The 12,648-nt window shown below is 57.2% G+C and overlaps 2 protein-coding genes across 2 annotated transcripts; one reads left to right on the top strand and one right to left on the bottom strand.

Annotated features, from left to right (window-relative positions):
- Positions 1–392: 392 nt before the first annotated feature.
- Positions 393–7,618, bottom strand: TMEM198 (transmembrane protein 198). The gene is made up of 5 exons (XM_012740146.2): positions 7,141–7,618; positions 6,626–6,830; positions 3,478–4,053; positions 2,148–2,350; positions 393–1,821 (listed from the first exon to the last, which is right to left on the bottom strand). The coding sequence occupies exons 2-5, from the start codon at positions 6,789–6,791 to the stop codon at positions 1,684–1,686; spliced, it is 1,083 nt and encodes a 360-aa protein (XP_012595600.1). The 5' UTR covers positions 6,792–6,830; positions 7,141–7,618; the 3' UTR covers positions 393–1,683.
- On the top strand, positions 7,568–12,600 carry CHPF (chondroitin polymerizing factor). Its single transcript, XM_012740133.2, has 4 exons — positions 7,568–8,283; positions 9,293–9,866; positions 10,363–10,542; positions 10,894–12,600. Exons 1-4 carry the CDS (start codon positions 7,979–7,981, stop codon positions 12,151–12,153), a joined length of 2,319 nt encoding a protein of 772 aa, XP_012595587.1. The 5' UTR covers positions 7,568–7,978; the 3' UTR covers positions 12,154–12,600.
- The last annotated feature ends 48 nt before the right edge of the window (positions 12,601–12,648 follow it).

Genomic DNA, 12,648 nt, shown 5'->3' with positions numbered 1-12,648 from the left:
AGGGGCAGGAGGGGGCGCCTGGGAGCTGCTGGGCTAAGACAACTATGGGAGGCTTTCCAGGACTTCGGGTGGCAGTCAGATCTAGGATGTGCTGGGCTGAGGATTGGCGGGGACCCTGAGTTCTCAACAGGAACCTCTTGGTTCAAGTTAGCTGTTCCCACTTTTCTATACCCCTTGCCCCTTCTTGTCTGGGCATCTCACTCCCTGCTGCCTCTGGACCATATTTGTCTCTCCTGAATACCCCCATTTCTCCTAGTTCCTCTCCATCCCACCTACCCATCCCTGGTCTGTGCCCCCAACCTGTCCCCGCCCCCACTCCCCCCTCCCCCCACCCCACTCTGCTGCCCAGCTGGCTTCTGCTCATCTCAGCAAGTTCAACATCAGCCTGGGCAGAGGTCTTCTAAGCTAGTTCCATTTCATTCCTCTTCCACATAGGAGATGCCCCACCCTCTACCCCAAATCCCTGCATTCCCTTCAGATGTCATGCTTTGCCCCACCCCTAACTGACCCCCACCTTCTTGCTCCCACAGTCCATCTGACAGAGGCCCAGAAAGGGTAGGGCAGAGGCTGAGGACCCAACTCTTCCTGTGTGGGTGCCCAGGCTCTGCCAGAGGAGAGGAAAGTGGTACCCATTCTTTCCCCAGCCCCACATGGAGTCATTCCTCTGCAGGTAACTAGGAGGATGGAACCAGGCCAGGCAGGTGCCCTTGGACAGCTTGGAAGGCGTGTGCCCTTAGCCTGGGCAGGTGTGGGGAGACAGGGAAACCAGAAGTGTCAGGAAACAATAAAAGTGCTACAGCTCATTTCCCTGTCTCTCTGTGTGACAGTGAGAGGGCAGACCTTGCCTGGAGGCCCTGTGTAATGAGTGATACAGGGGACCAAGGGCTGCAGTGCTTTCAGCTTGGCCCATGGAAGTGCCAGCCACTGAAGACCACCATTCCTGGCAGAGGCCATGCAGTTTGGCACATTTATAAAAGATGTAAAACAGAGAGTGGGGTTGGGGGAGACAGAAGCATGAGGTGTCCAGAGTGGCATGACAGACACCAGACATGCACCGTGCATTTACGCCCCCCCAACCCTCTCCCCAACCTAGCCCAGAGCAGCACCTCCCACCCCCATCCCCTGCCTCTGCTCTCAGGCTGGTGGCTTTGCAGAGGCCAGGGGACCAGGCTGAGGGATGCTAGTTTGCCCCGAGGACTAGGACAAGAACCCTTAGATGAGTCTGGTTGGGAGGTGGAACGATAGGAGAGGAAGGCAGACCTCCTCTACTTAGACATGCAGGAGAGTGACCCATGGGACCCCAGCAGTGAGAGAGGAGGTGGGGCTAACCCTGGAGAAGCCCTACCAATCAGAAATCTAAGGCAAGGGTCCCAGTGTCCCCTCCAAGCCTACCCCACACACACATACAAACACACAGGCAACATACTCACAACCCTGAGCACACTCCAATGGGGCTTATACCCCAAGTCCCTCAGGAGCCCCTTCGGAGCTTGGGAGGGGGCTTTCCCCTCAGGCCAGGCCTAGCCTGAGACAGATCCTCCCTCTAGTGGCCAGGCCAGCCCTCTCCAGGGAGGGAGAGGGACAGCCAAAAGCCACAGGGCCAGGGGGCTGGGTGGTGGCCTGGCAGGCCTCCCCAAGCTGGCAGAGCTGGTGACTGCAGAGTCTAGATAGGCAGGGATACTGCTATACCCGCACAGGGGGGCCTGAACAGGCTGTCAGTGGCCCCCGGGACCCGTACTCATAGTCCGCGTCTGTGGGAGAGGCCATGAAGGAGCTCAGTGAGCTGCCCGTCTGCCGGTCTCGGAAGCTCTGGATGTAGCTCTGTGCGGGAGTAAACGTAGGTGTGAGAGTTCCATTGCAGACTGGTGCCCTGAAAGCTACCTCTTCCTGTACCCCCAAAAGCCTGACACTCCCCCAGACTGCCATAGACCCAGGACCTCACCACACCCAGCATTTCTACCACATACCACATCCCACTTAAAATCTACACTCGGGACACCTTTCCCCAATCCCCAAGCTGGGCCCACCAGGCCCCTGGTGCAGGGGATCCAATGGGTGGACAAACAGTAGGTCTTCTAGAGTCCTGCTTGGAGGAGTCTGCACACTTTCTTCTCCCCCATCTGGGCTGGAGGGGCTCAGGTGCTCACCGGGGAGAGGACATCCCCATTGAAGCGTTTGATGGGCACTGGCCTGCGCCGATAAGCAGGGTCAGGGGGCCCAGGCCTTGGAGGAGCCCGAGAACCTCTGGGGGGAGCCCGAGGAGGTCTCTTTTTCCGCCGTTTCTCCTTGCGCTCTTCCTGCTGCCGAATCCGCATCAGTTGCACGCGTCGTCGCTGCCGGCTGATGACCACTGTGGGAGGATGCACAGAGAAGGGTCTCTGAGGCCCATGTGCCTCATTACCCCCAAGCCCTCCCGCTCTCTTCCCACCTGAGGGCTCTAGGCTTCCAGATCCCCCTCATCTCTAACTCCTGCCCCCACCCCATCACTTCCTTTCTTGGTCCCCCACCTCTCAGATGGGGGTGTTGTTCTGCTGTTGTTCTTTTCCTACAAAGGTCTTTATGGAAGATTCCCAGACTTCTAGGTGTCTCCTTCCCACTGTCACCCCTCTCCCAATGCTGAGCCATAGGTGGCTCACCTAGGCCAGCACCATCATCTTTGCACCGGACAACCACAGCTGCTTCCTCACTGGTTTCCCCCTCTATGCTAGCCTCCCTCCCTCCCTCCCTCCCTGAGTGCTTTTGGCACTCAGCAGCAGAATGAGCACTCCAAGAGCTAAACTAGAATTTATCCTCCCCTACTTTAAACCTTCCAATGGCATCTCATTGTCCTAATAAAATGCAGAATCCTCATCATGGCCCAGAGGCCCTACATGATCAGCCTGACTCCTAAACCTTACCTACCTCGCTCCACCTCCACTTCTTCAAACAAGCCAAGCTCATTCCTTCCCAGAGCCCTCCTCCTAGCTATCCCTCTTCTCTAGCTCTTTGCATGCCTGGCCCCTTATCTTTCAGGTCTCTGCTGACATGTCACCTCCTTCAAGCAGCCTTCCTTGGCCACCCTAATTATAATAGCCTCCGTAGGTCACTCTTTCACATTATACTGTATATCTCTTTCATATCACTCTGCACAACAAATTATCTTGTTTGTTTGCATGTCTGTTATCTGTCTCCTGTCGACCCTGAATGTATACCCATAAGGGCAGGGACCTTTTCCGTTTTATCTCTGCTGTATCCTCAGTGCCTGGAATGAGGTTATTAGCACAGAGCTCATACGTTATTCCATACATTGTTGTGGAATGAATGGTGGAGCTTGGGTCCTATCCTCCCAGACCCTGAGCAAGTCAGTTCTCTAACCCCACTGAGGCCTTCTGCTGCTGGTGTGTACAGCTTCTGTCCCCCACTCTCTAAGCGCTCAGCCTCCTAGCCACCCCTGGCCATCCACTCCTATCATGCCCACCTTGCCCTCTGCCCTCTCACCTTCTGTGTGGGAGTCCCCCTCCGCGGTCACCCGCCATTGCACCAGAACACCCATCAGGCTGAGCAGGGGCCAGAGAGCCAGCAGGGCCCAGCTCCGCCAGCAGAGGGCGGGCACGGGGGCCGCCCGTAGACGCTCCACCACGTAGCGCCCCAGCAGTAGCAGCTCGGCAAAGTAGTCGGCGGCGGTGGCGATGAGCGCAGCACCAGTCACGGCGGTGGCCAGGGTGGTGAGTGGGCGGGGCCAGCGCAGAGTGAGCAGGGCACAGAGCAGGCCGCCCCCCAGCAGCAGCCCCAGAGGGCCCCACACAGAGCCCGGCTGGTAGTAGGGTGCGGAGCCCAGTAGGGCCGCAGCGGCGAGCAGCAGCCCGAGCAGCAGCCCCACCAGGAAGAGGCCCACGCTGCGCACCAGCATGGCCACCAGCCCGCAGAGCAGCCCGATGCCCAGCGCAATGCCCGCGCTCGCCCCAGCGCTCAGCTGTGTCTCCAGCACCCGCTCTCGGTAGCACAGGAGGAAGATGACCACTGAACCAAACAGCAACCCAGTGAGGAAGAGCACTGCCTTGAAGCAGCGGTAACCTAGAGGGGAACAGGGGCTAGTGAGGGGCCAAAATGAGGTCATCAGGCTGGAGGGAGGAGGTCAGAGGGGTCAGGGACATAGGATCACAAGGGAACCAGAGATAAGGATACTAAGATCAGAGAATTGGGGGTCACTGGGTCATGAGGGCATTAGTGATGGGGCCATTGAGGTTAGGGAAGGTCAGAGAGATATGGCCATTGGGGGTCACTAGAAAAAGGGGCATAATCATTGAGATAATGATTTGGGGTCTTTGAGGGTCACAGGGGTCAGGACAGATCATTGGAGTCAAGAGTGAATCAATAATGGGGCATTGGAGTCTTTGGGATCACAGGAGTCACAGGGAGATCAGCAAAAAAGTCTTTGGGGGCTGGGCATGTTGTCTCATGCCTGTAATACAAGTGCTTTGGGAAGCTGAGGCAGGAGGATCACTTGAGGCCAGGAGTTTGAGACCAGTCTGGGGAACATAGCAAGACTCTGTCACTGCAAAGTATATTTTAAAATTAGCTGTGTGTGGTGGCACATGCCATGCCTGTGATCCCAGCTACTCAGGAGGCTGAGGCAGGAGGATCGCTTGAGCTCAGGATTTTGAGGCTACAATGAGCTATGATTGCATCACTGTACTCCAGCCTGGGTGACAGAATAAGACCCTGTCTCAAAAGAGAAAAAGAAAAGAGTCATTGGGTACTTTGGGGAGGAATTATTCAGAGACAGGACATATTTAGAAATCAGAAAGAATGTGAGTGATGGAAGTCACACAGGTTCAGAAAGATGAGGTCTTTGAGGGATTACAGGGCTTCAGAGATAGGGCATCATTGGAAGATTACAAAGGACAGAGTTGCAGGGTTATTGGGGAGGAGTTCCAGGTCTTTGCAGGTCATAAGGGTTGACAGAAATGGAATCACTGAAAGTATTAAAGGGTTTCTGAGAGAGAGGAACACTGAGGTAAAAAAAAATGGGATTATTGAGAATACAGTATGGGGAGGGGTAATCAGATGACGAGGCTATGGGGATCAGAGCTAGGAGTCAGAGGAATGGAAGGTCGTGAGGTAGTGGGTGTCATGGAGGTCACTAGGACGTATATGGGGTGATAGGGAATCAAAGAAGGGGAAATAGTGGTTGTGGAGTTTCAGAAATAAGGAAGTTATAGGCCCATTAGAGATACCTGAAAGGGTGAGGGAGGTGTAGACCCTGAACAGTTGGGAAGATGGAAGTCAGAGATGGAGGTTCAAGGAGTCAGGGAGAGTCAAAGAGAAAGACAATAAAGAGGACATTCTGTTCCAGGAATGAGGTGAAGTATCAGAGTCCAGGAGACTCTGAGGTCAGAGAGAGGAGTAGGGCATGGACAAGGGCTCAAAGTCTAAGAGCCTGGGAATAGTGGCATCCAAGAGAGGTAGGATGTCAGGCAAGCCCAAGAGAGGAAATATGGGGCTGTACTGAGCAACATGCAGAGAGAGTAGGTATGGATAGTGGAGGGGGTGAGATGATACAGACTTCTCAGAGGCCCAGAACGTGTCCTGAACCCTTGTGGCGGGCACTTCTTCCTGCCTACTCTGCAGTTGTTCAGCTCGGAGTTTGGGGGAGGAATAGGTGGGACCATCTGGCTCCCATCTACCCACCCATTCTAGGGGGAGGTATGGAGGCTGCAGAGAACACATCTTGCACTACCTCTGCCCAGTCTGGAACCAAATCCCCCTGGCCTCCTTTGTCCCACTGATTCCAGTTATCTATAGCCCTCCTCCTGGAGGCTTTCCTTGGGCCCCCAGCACACAGAGCTCAGTCTCCTCTCTGAGGTTCTGTAACTCTTGCTGTAGAGTCAGTGGGCACTTACTCTATGCTGCCACTAGCCCATATGGTACCTTTGTGCAAATTAGAAAAAGGGGTGCCTTTCTCTAGGCAAAGCAGCCTTGTGCCAAGGACTAGAATCTGTCAAGTAAAGCATGAGCTAGATTTTAGCCCCCACTTGCCTATTCAACTGAGCTCCCTTGTGCAGTACCCATCCTGTACAACAGTTCACAGCAGCCCTGACTACCAGAGCCTTCCTTGTAGGTGATCTCCATATGTGTGACTACCATCCAGCCCACTCGAATATGTATCATAGGTTTGAATGTTCAGGAGTCTCTCTCCCCTGTCAGACAATATGCCCTGTGGTAAGGGACCATGTTTAATAACCCTACTAAATGTTTTCAGTGCCTACCTAGCACAAGGACCCAACACATCTTCACCACAATAGCTACTATTTATTGCGTGCCTATTAATTCTTATAACAACCCTATGTGAGACAAATATCATTGGTCCCATTGTTCAGATGACAAAACTGAAGTTCAGACAAGTTAACGTACCCAAAGCATCAAAATTAGTAAGTACAGAGCTAGATTCAAACTCAAGCATGTTTAATTAAAAAACCTGTGTTCTCTAGAATCTAGAGTAGAGATGATCTATGAACATGAATGGGATGAAAAAAAGAGAAAAGAAAGATAGTTATTAATGATGGTTGGAGGAGTTCAGAGAAGATTTGGGGGGCCAGAAAAAGAACTCGGGGAGCCCAGGTGAGGGATGAGATGGGGATCTCACCGAAGAAGCAGTAGACGACTCCAAACAAACAGCACATGATGCAGACGAGGGCCGGCAGTGCCTGGTATCTGCGCTCCAGGGGCTGTTCACAAGGTGCACCCCAGAAGCTGTCATCTGGCTCAGGGGGCAGCAGCTGGAACCGCAGTGTTGCCACAGTGCCCGGCATAGTGCTGGGAACGGAAGGGAGTCAACCTCCCAGGTTAACCTGACAGAGGGGAAGTTGGTGTCAAGGAGGAGTCCTGGGTCTTCACCAAGATGGGGGTGGGAGTGGGAGTGGGAGAACTCAGCAAGGACACAGTGGACAAAGGAGTGGTGCCCACATCATGCAGCTCTGGAAGCATCCCTGGGGTGGAGGGCAGAGACAAAGGGAGACAAAAGTGTCTGGCTAGAGGGGTTTGTGATGAAGTTAAAGGGGGCACGGGGAGAGGAGGTGAGGGTAGTGTGTTGCCGGTGAGAAGGAGGTAGCCAGGAGACTCATCTGTGGGCGGATAAATCTGGGATTGTCCAAGATTTACCTGGGCTGGAGGCGACCTGAGCTTCTGAGCGAAAGAGGCTGTGCAGGGGCCGGAGGGGCTGGGGTTTGGGGGCTCCAGAGAATCCAACTGACTGGGGTCCGGGGAAAGTCCGCGGTGTGGGGAAGGGGGCCGCTGGGCCGGAGAGAACCGTCTCTGCGCGGCGGCGCCGCTCCACCTCCAACACCAGCTGGCACTCCAGTCCCGCGGCGTCGGGGGACTCGGACTGGGCCTGGGGAAAGGAAAGGGGCAGGAGCAGGGGCTCAGGCCGCCCCGGAGCCGCGGCCCCATGCCCTGAGCCCGCCCGCGGCCTTTGGTGCTGATGGACAGCTCCGGCCTCTGCTTCTGACGTCACTCAGGGCGCACCATCCAGGCAGGGGCGTGCTGCTTCTGACGTCACTCGGGACGCACCAACCACACCAGGGGGAGGTAGGGACTCCGCCCTCGGCGTCTCCCTCTCTCGCACTGAGGAGGGGGCACTTCCGGGGGTCCTTCCCCTTTAACCTCCCCCTTCTCCTCCCTCTCCGGTAGCTAGAACCTTAGACCCCACCCCGGGGGCGGGGCCCTCGCAGTGACACGTCGGACAGCGGCGGCAGCGGCTGGGGCTCCGGCGCCCGCCCAGCGCAGCAACCCCGCACAGTACCGAGCAGCGGCCGGAGGGGGATCCGCGCGCGGCGCCGGGGATTCGGCTCGGGCTGCTGGCTCTGCTCGGCTGGGAGGGAGCGGGTCCGCCCGCTGGGCCCGGGCTCCGGATCCGCCCCCTCCCCGGTCCCGCCCCCTCGGAGCCTCCTCTGGCTGCTCTGCGGCTTCGCCCGGGCCCGGGGCCCACGGTCCGGGCGCCATGCGGGCATCTCTGCTGCTGTCTGTGCTACGGCCCGCAGGGCCCGTGGCCGTGGGCATCTCCCTGGGCTTCACTCTGAGCCTGCTCAGTGTCACCTGGGTGGAGGAGCCGTGCGGCCCAGGCCCGCCCCAATCTGGAGACCCTGAGCTGCCGCCGCGCGGCAACACGAATGCAGCGCGCCGGCCCAACTCGGTGCAGCCCGGAGCGGAGCGCGAGAGGCCCGGGGCCGGCGCGGAGAACTGGGAGCCGCGTGTCTTGCCCTACCACCCTGCACAGCCCGGCCAGGCCGCCAAAAAGGCCGTCAGGTAGAGATCCGCTACGCCCCCTCCACCCTCTTGAGCACCGGCCGGGAGGCGCGCGCAGGGCCGCCAGAGGCCGGGTCGGGCTCCGGAAGGAAGGGGCTGGCCGGCCAGGAAGTCTTTGGGCCGTGATAACTTCCGATGGCCCTGCTTTCCCGGAGCTGTGGGGCCAGTCTGACCTTTTTCTGGACCCCATCCCGGCCTGGGCTGAACTTGCCAGCCACTGTCCTAAACCAGCTCTATCTGATGGTACCCAAAGATCCTCTTAGCCCCTTGGCTGGGCCACTGAGGTTAGGAAACTGACTGGTATATAAAGTCAGTGTGTAGAGAGAGGGAAAGAGAAAGGAGAGAACTAGGATTTACCTGTACCTCGTTCCTGACTGGGCTACAAGGGCCACCTCAGGGTGCAGTGGGGGAAGGAGGAATACACCCATCCCATTTATGTCTCTGCTGATGACTTGAAATAATTTCTGAGTAACACAGGGATCAAATTCCAGTTTTGCAACTTACCTTATGCCTGGTAAAGGTAAGTTACTAGAACCCCTGAGTCCCAGTTTGGCCCTCCAAAAAACATACTCATTCCTATGCCATACATTCCTTTATATCATTTATGTGTGATATTTGTCATACAGTGGCATATTTATGTAGAAATAAGTATGTGGTGTGTCAAGCATTTGGCTAGGTGCTTTAAATAGACACAATCAGTCCCATTTTACAGATGGCTGAGATTAAATAACATGTTCAAGGACACAACTACTAAGTAGTGAAACCTGTAGTAAGACCCACAATTTATCTCATATCTGTATGGATATTGCCATTTTCCAAATGTAAAGCACTGTGTAGGTAAGACCAATATTTGGCTTAAATCCTTATGACCCCTAAGAGAGAGGTTTTGTTTTTATCCTATTCATAGGTGAGAAGACGCAGAGAAGACATGACCTGCCGGAGTCTGTGTGTGCGGTCCCTTGCCTGCCCTGTTTTCTCTTCGATAACCTTGTGCCTTCCTCTCCCTCAGGACCCGCTACATCAGCACCGAGCTGGGCATCAGGCAGAGGCTGCTTGTGGCAGTGCTGACCTCACAGGCCACGTTGCCCACGCTGGGTGTGGCCGTGAACCGCACACTGGGGCACCGATTAGAGCGTGTGGTGTTCCTGACAGGCGCACGGGGTCGCCGGGCACCACCTGGCATGGCCGTGGTGACCCTGGGCGAGGAACGTCCCATCGGGCACCTGCATCTGGCACTGCGCCACCTACTGGAGCAGCACGGCGATGACTTTGACTGGTTCTTCCTGGTGCCTGACGCCACCTACACCGAGGCGCACGGACTGGCACGCCTAACTGGCCGTCTCAGCCTGGCCTCCGCTGCCCACCTGTATCTGGGCCGGCCCCAGGACTTCATTGGCGGAGAGCCCACGCCAGGCCGTTACTGCCACGGTGGCTTTGGAGTGCTGCTGTCGCGCACGCTGCTGCAGCAGCTGCGCCCCCACCTGGAAGGCTGCCGCAACGACATCGTCAGTGCACACCCCGACGAGTGGCTGGGACGCTGCATTCTCGATGCCACCGGGGTGGGCTGCACTGGCGACCATGAGGTGGGGTGATAAGCCACCCCACTGGTGCCTCCTATCTGAGTTTGTGCACTTCCCCCTGAGAGGCAAAGAGGAGGTGGTGGAGATACAGGCCTGGGTTTCCATGCCAGCTCTGTCATTTTCTATCCCTGTCACCCTGGGTAAATTGCTAAATCTGAGCACCAGTGTCCTCATCCATGCCAAAGGAAGTAATTATTGCTCAGAGTTGTTATAAGGATTAGAGAAAATAAGGAAGCCTTACATAGAGTAGGCATGCAATGTTAGTTATTTTATTTGAGCCCCTGGACAGCTCTGAAACAGGATACATGCCATTTCACAGATGAGCTAGCAGAAGCTTGCCCAAGGTCACACAAACTCACAACTGGTTGAGGTAGACTTAAACCCACAGAAATGTGACTCCAAGTCCGCCACAGGTCATAGGAACAGGAAATGAGATGCTGTGAGACAAGGGGGAAGGCAATCCCATCCCATTGTGGACCCCTTCCCTTCCTCTCCCCAGGGGGTGCACTATAGCTATCTGGAGCTGAGCCCTGGGGAACCCGTGCAGGAGGGGGACCCTCGTTTCCGCAGTGCCCTGACAGCCTACCCTGTGCATGACCCTGTGCACATGTATCAGCTGCACAAGGCTTTTGCCCGAGCTGAGCTGGAACGCACGTACCAGGAGATCCAGGAATTGCAGGTATGATCTGGGCTTGGGGGTGGTGGGCAGAGAAGAAGTGGTGAGGGGAACAGGATATGAGAGGTCTCAGAGATCCCAGAGAAAGAAAAAAGATGGTGCCAAAATCACAGAACAAACCTACTTCCCAGTCCCTGTCTGTTTCCACATTCTCTGAGGAGCTTCCAGAAACCTTCCTTTTAACTCTTAGGCTGTCTCCATCTGGGGAAAGGAAAGGTGAGGACCCTGGGCGGGCAGAGGTTGGCAGAGGACTGGAGACCCATCCTGAGTGGCACCTGTGGCCTACCTTGTCCCCCAGCTGTGTGCTGGCCTCTCTGGTCTCTCCCTTGCTCATGGCCTGTTTCTCCGACCCAGCGGGAGATACAGAACACCAGCCGTCTGGCCGCTGATGGGGAGCGGGCAGCTGCCTGGCCTGTGGGCATCCCGGCACCATCCCGCCCAGCCTCCCGCTTCGAGGTGCTGCGCTGGGACTACTTCACGGAGCAGCATGCCTTCTCCTGTGCTGATGGCTCGCCTCGCTGCCCACTGCGTGGGGCTGACAAGGCTGATGTGGCCGATGTCCTAGGGGCAGCCCTGGAAGAGCTCAACCGCCGCTACCACCCGGCCCTGCTGCTCCAGAAGCAGCAGCTGGTTAATGGGTACCGACGCTTTGATCCAGCCCGCGGTATGGAATACACGCTGGACTTGCAGCTGGAGGCCCTAACCCCACAGGGTGGCCGGCGGCCCCTTACCCGCCGGGTGCAGCTGCTTCGGCCACTGAGCCGCGTGGAAATCTTGCCTGTACCCTATGTCACCGAGGCCTCACGTCTCACTGTGCTGCTGCCTCTGGCTGCTGCCGAGCGTGACCTGGCCCCTGGCTTCCTGGAGGCCTTTGCCACTGCAGCACTAGAGCCAGGTGATGCTGCAGCAGCCCTGACCCTGCTGCTACTGTATGAGCCACGCCAGGCCCAGCGGGCGGCACATGCAGATGTCTTCGCACCTGTCAAGGCCCACGTGGCAGAGCTGGAGCGGCGTTTCCCCGGTACCCGTGTGCCATGGCTCAGTGTGCAGACAGCCGCGCCCTCACCGTTACGCCTCATGGATCTGCTCTCCAAGAAGCACCCGCTGGACACATTGTTCCTGCTGGCCGGGCCAGACACGGTGCTCACGCCTGACTTCCTGAACCGCTGCCGCATGCATGCCATCTCCGGTTGGCAGGCCTTCTTCCCCATGCACTTCCAAGCCTTCCACCCAGCTGTGGCCCCACCACAAGGGCCGGGGCCACCGGAGCTGGGCCGAGACACAGGCCACTTTGATCGCCAGGCGGCCAGTGAGGCTTGCTTCTACAACTCCGACTATGTGGCAGCCCGAGGCCGGCTAGCAGCAGCCTCGGAGCAGGAGGAGGAGCTGCTGGAGAGCCTGGATGTGTACGAGCTGTTCCTGCGCTTCTCTGGCCTGCACGTGCTGCGGGCAGTGGAGCCAGCACTACTGCAGCGCTACCGGGCCCAGACGTGCAGTGCACGGCTCAGTGAGGACTTGTACCACCGCTGCCGCCAGAGCATGCTCGAGGGCCTCGGCTCCCGAACCCAACTGGCCATGCTGCTCTTTGAGCAGGAGCAGGGCAACAGCACTTGACCCCACCCTGTGCCCCTGAGCCCTGGCACAGCCGCACCCCATCTCACTCCTCCCCAACAACCGGAGCCACCTGCCAGCCTCGCCGGACAGGGCTGGCCAAGGACTCAGCCCCCAGGGCAGCCCACTGGTCCCCTCTTTCTGGCTTTATGAGTACTTGGGCTCAGGACAAGCCCTGGGGGAAGCGCCCCCAGAACCACCCCCTTCTTACCCCAAACCCAGTCTCTCTGCCCCTTGACACTGCTGATTCGGGCTGTGGCCTCCGTATATTTATGCAGTACAGTCTGCCTGACACCAGCCCCACCTCAGGGGTCAGGCCCTGGGGGCTGGGCTGTAGATGAGTTGTTGAGGAAGGGGGAGCTGAGGGAGGGGGGGCAGGGCATCTCCCAACTTTTCTGTTCTGGGCCCCTAATGAAGCTGCCTGCCTTTAATAAACCGGCTGAGAGTGGACTAGTGATTCTGAGGCTTTGAAAGTGAGCCTGGGGGAGGGAGGGTTGA

The sequence above is a fragment of the Microcebus murinus genome, chromosome 8 (genome assembly GCF_040939455.1).
Source record: "Microcebus murinus isolate Inina chromosome 8, M.murinus_Inina_mat1.0, whole genome shotgun sequence".
Taxonomy (NCBI): Eukaryota; Metazoa; Chordata; class Mammalia; order Primates; family Cheirogaleidae; genus Microcebus; species Microcebus murinus.
The sequence above is the reverse complement of the archived record's forward strand: the minus strand, read 5'-3'. Positions and strand labels throughout refer to the sequence as shown.

What these genes read in the sequence shown, in the direction of transcription:
- TMEM198 (XM_012740146.2), bottom strand. Translation starts at nt 6,791, where the DNA reads ATGCCGGGCACTGTGGCAACACTGCGGTTCCAGCTGCTGCCCCCTGAG. An exon ending in AGTCGTCTACTGCTTCTTCG is followed by an intron (nt 4,054 to 6,625) that starts GTGAGATCCCCA and finishes GTTCCCCTCTAG; the next exon opens with GTTACCGCTGCTTCAAGGCA. An exon ending in ATGGGGATGTCCTCTCCCCG is followed by an intron (nt 1,822 to 2,147) that starts GTGAGCACCTGA and finishes ACTCCCGCACAG; the next exon opens with AGCTACATCCAGAGCTTCCG.
- CHPF (XM_012740133.2), top strand. Translation starts at nt 7,979, where the DNA reads ATGCGGGCATCTCTGCTGCTGTCTGTGCTACGGCCCGCAGGGCCCGTG. An exon ending in GCCGCCAAAAAGGCCGTCAG is followed by an intron (nt 8,284 to 9,292) that starts GTAGAGATCCGC and finishes CCTCTCCCTCAG; the next exon opens with GACCCGCTACATCAGCACCG. An exon ending in GCTGCACTGGCGACCATGAG is followed by an intron (nt 9,867 to 10,362) that starts GTGGGGTGATAA and finishes TCCTCTCCCCAG; the next exon opens with GGGGTGCACTATAGCTATCT.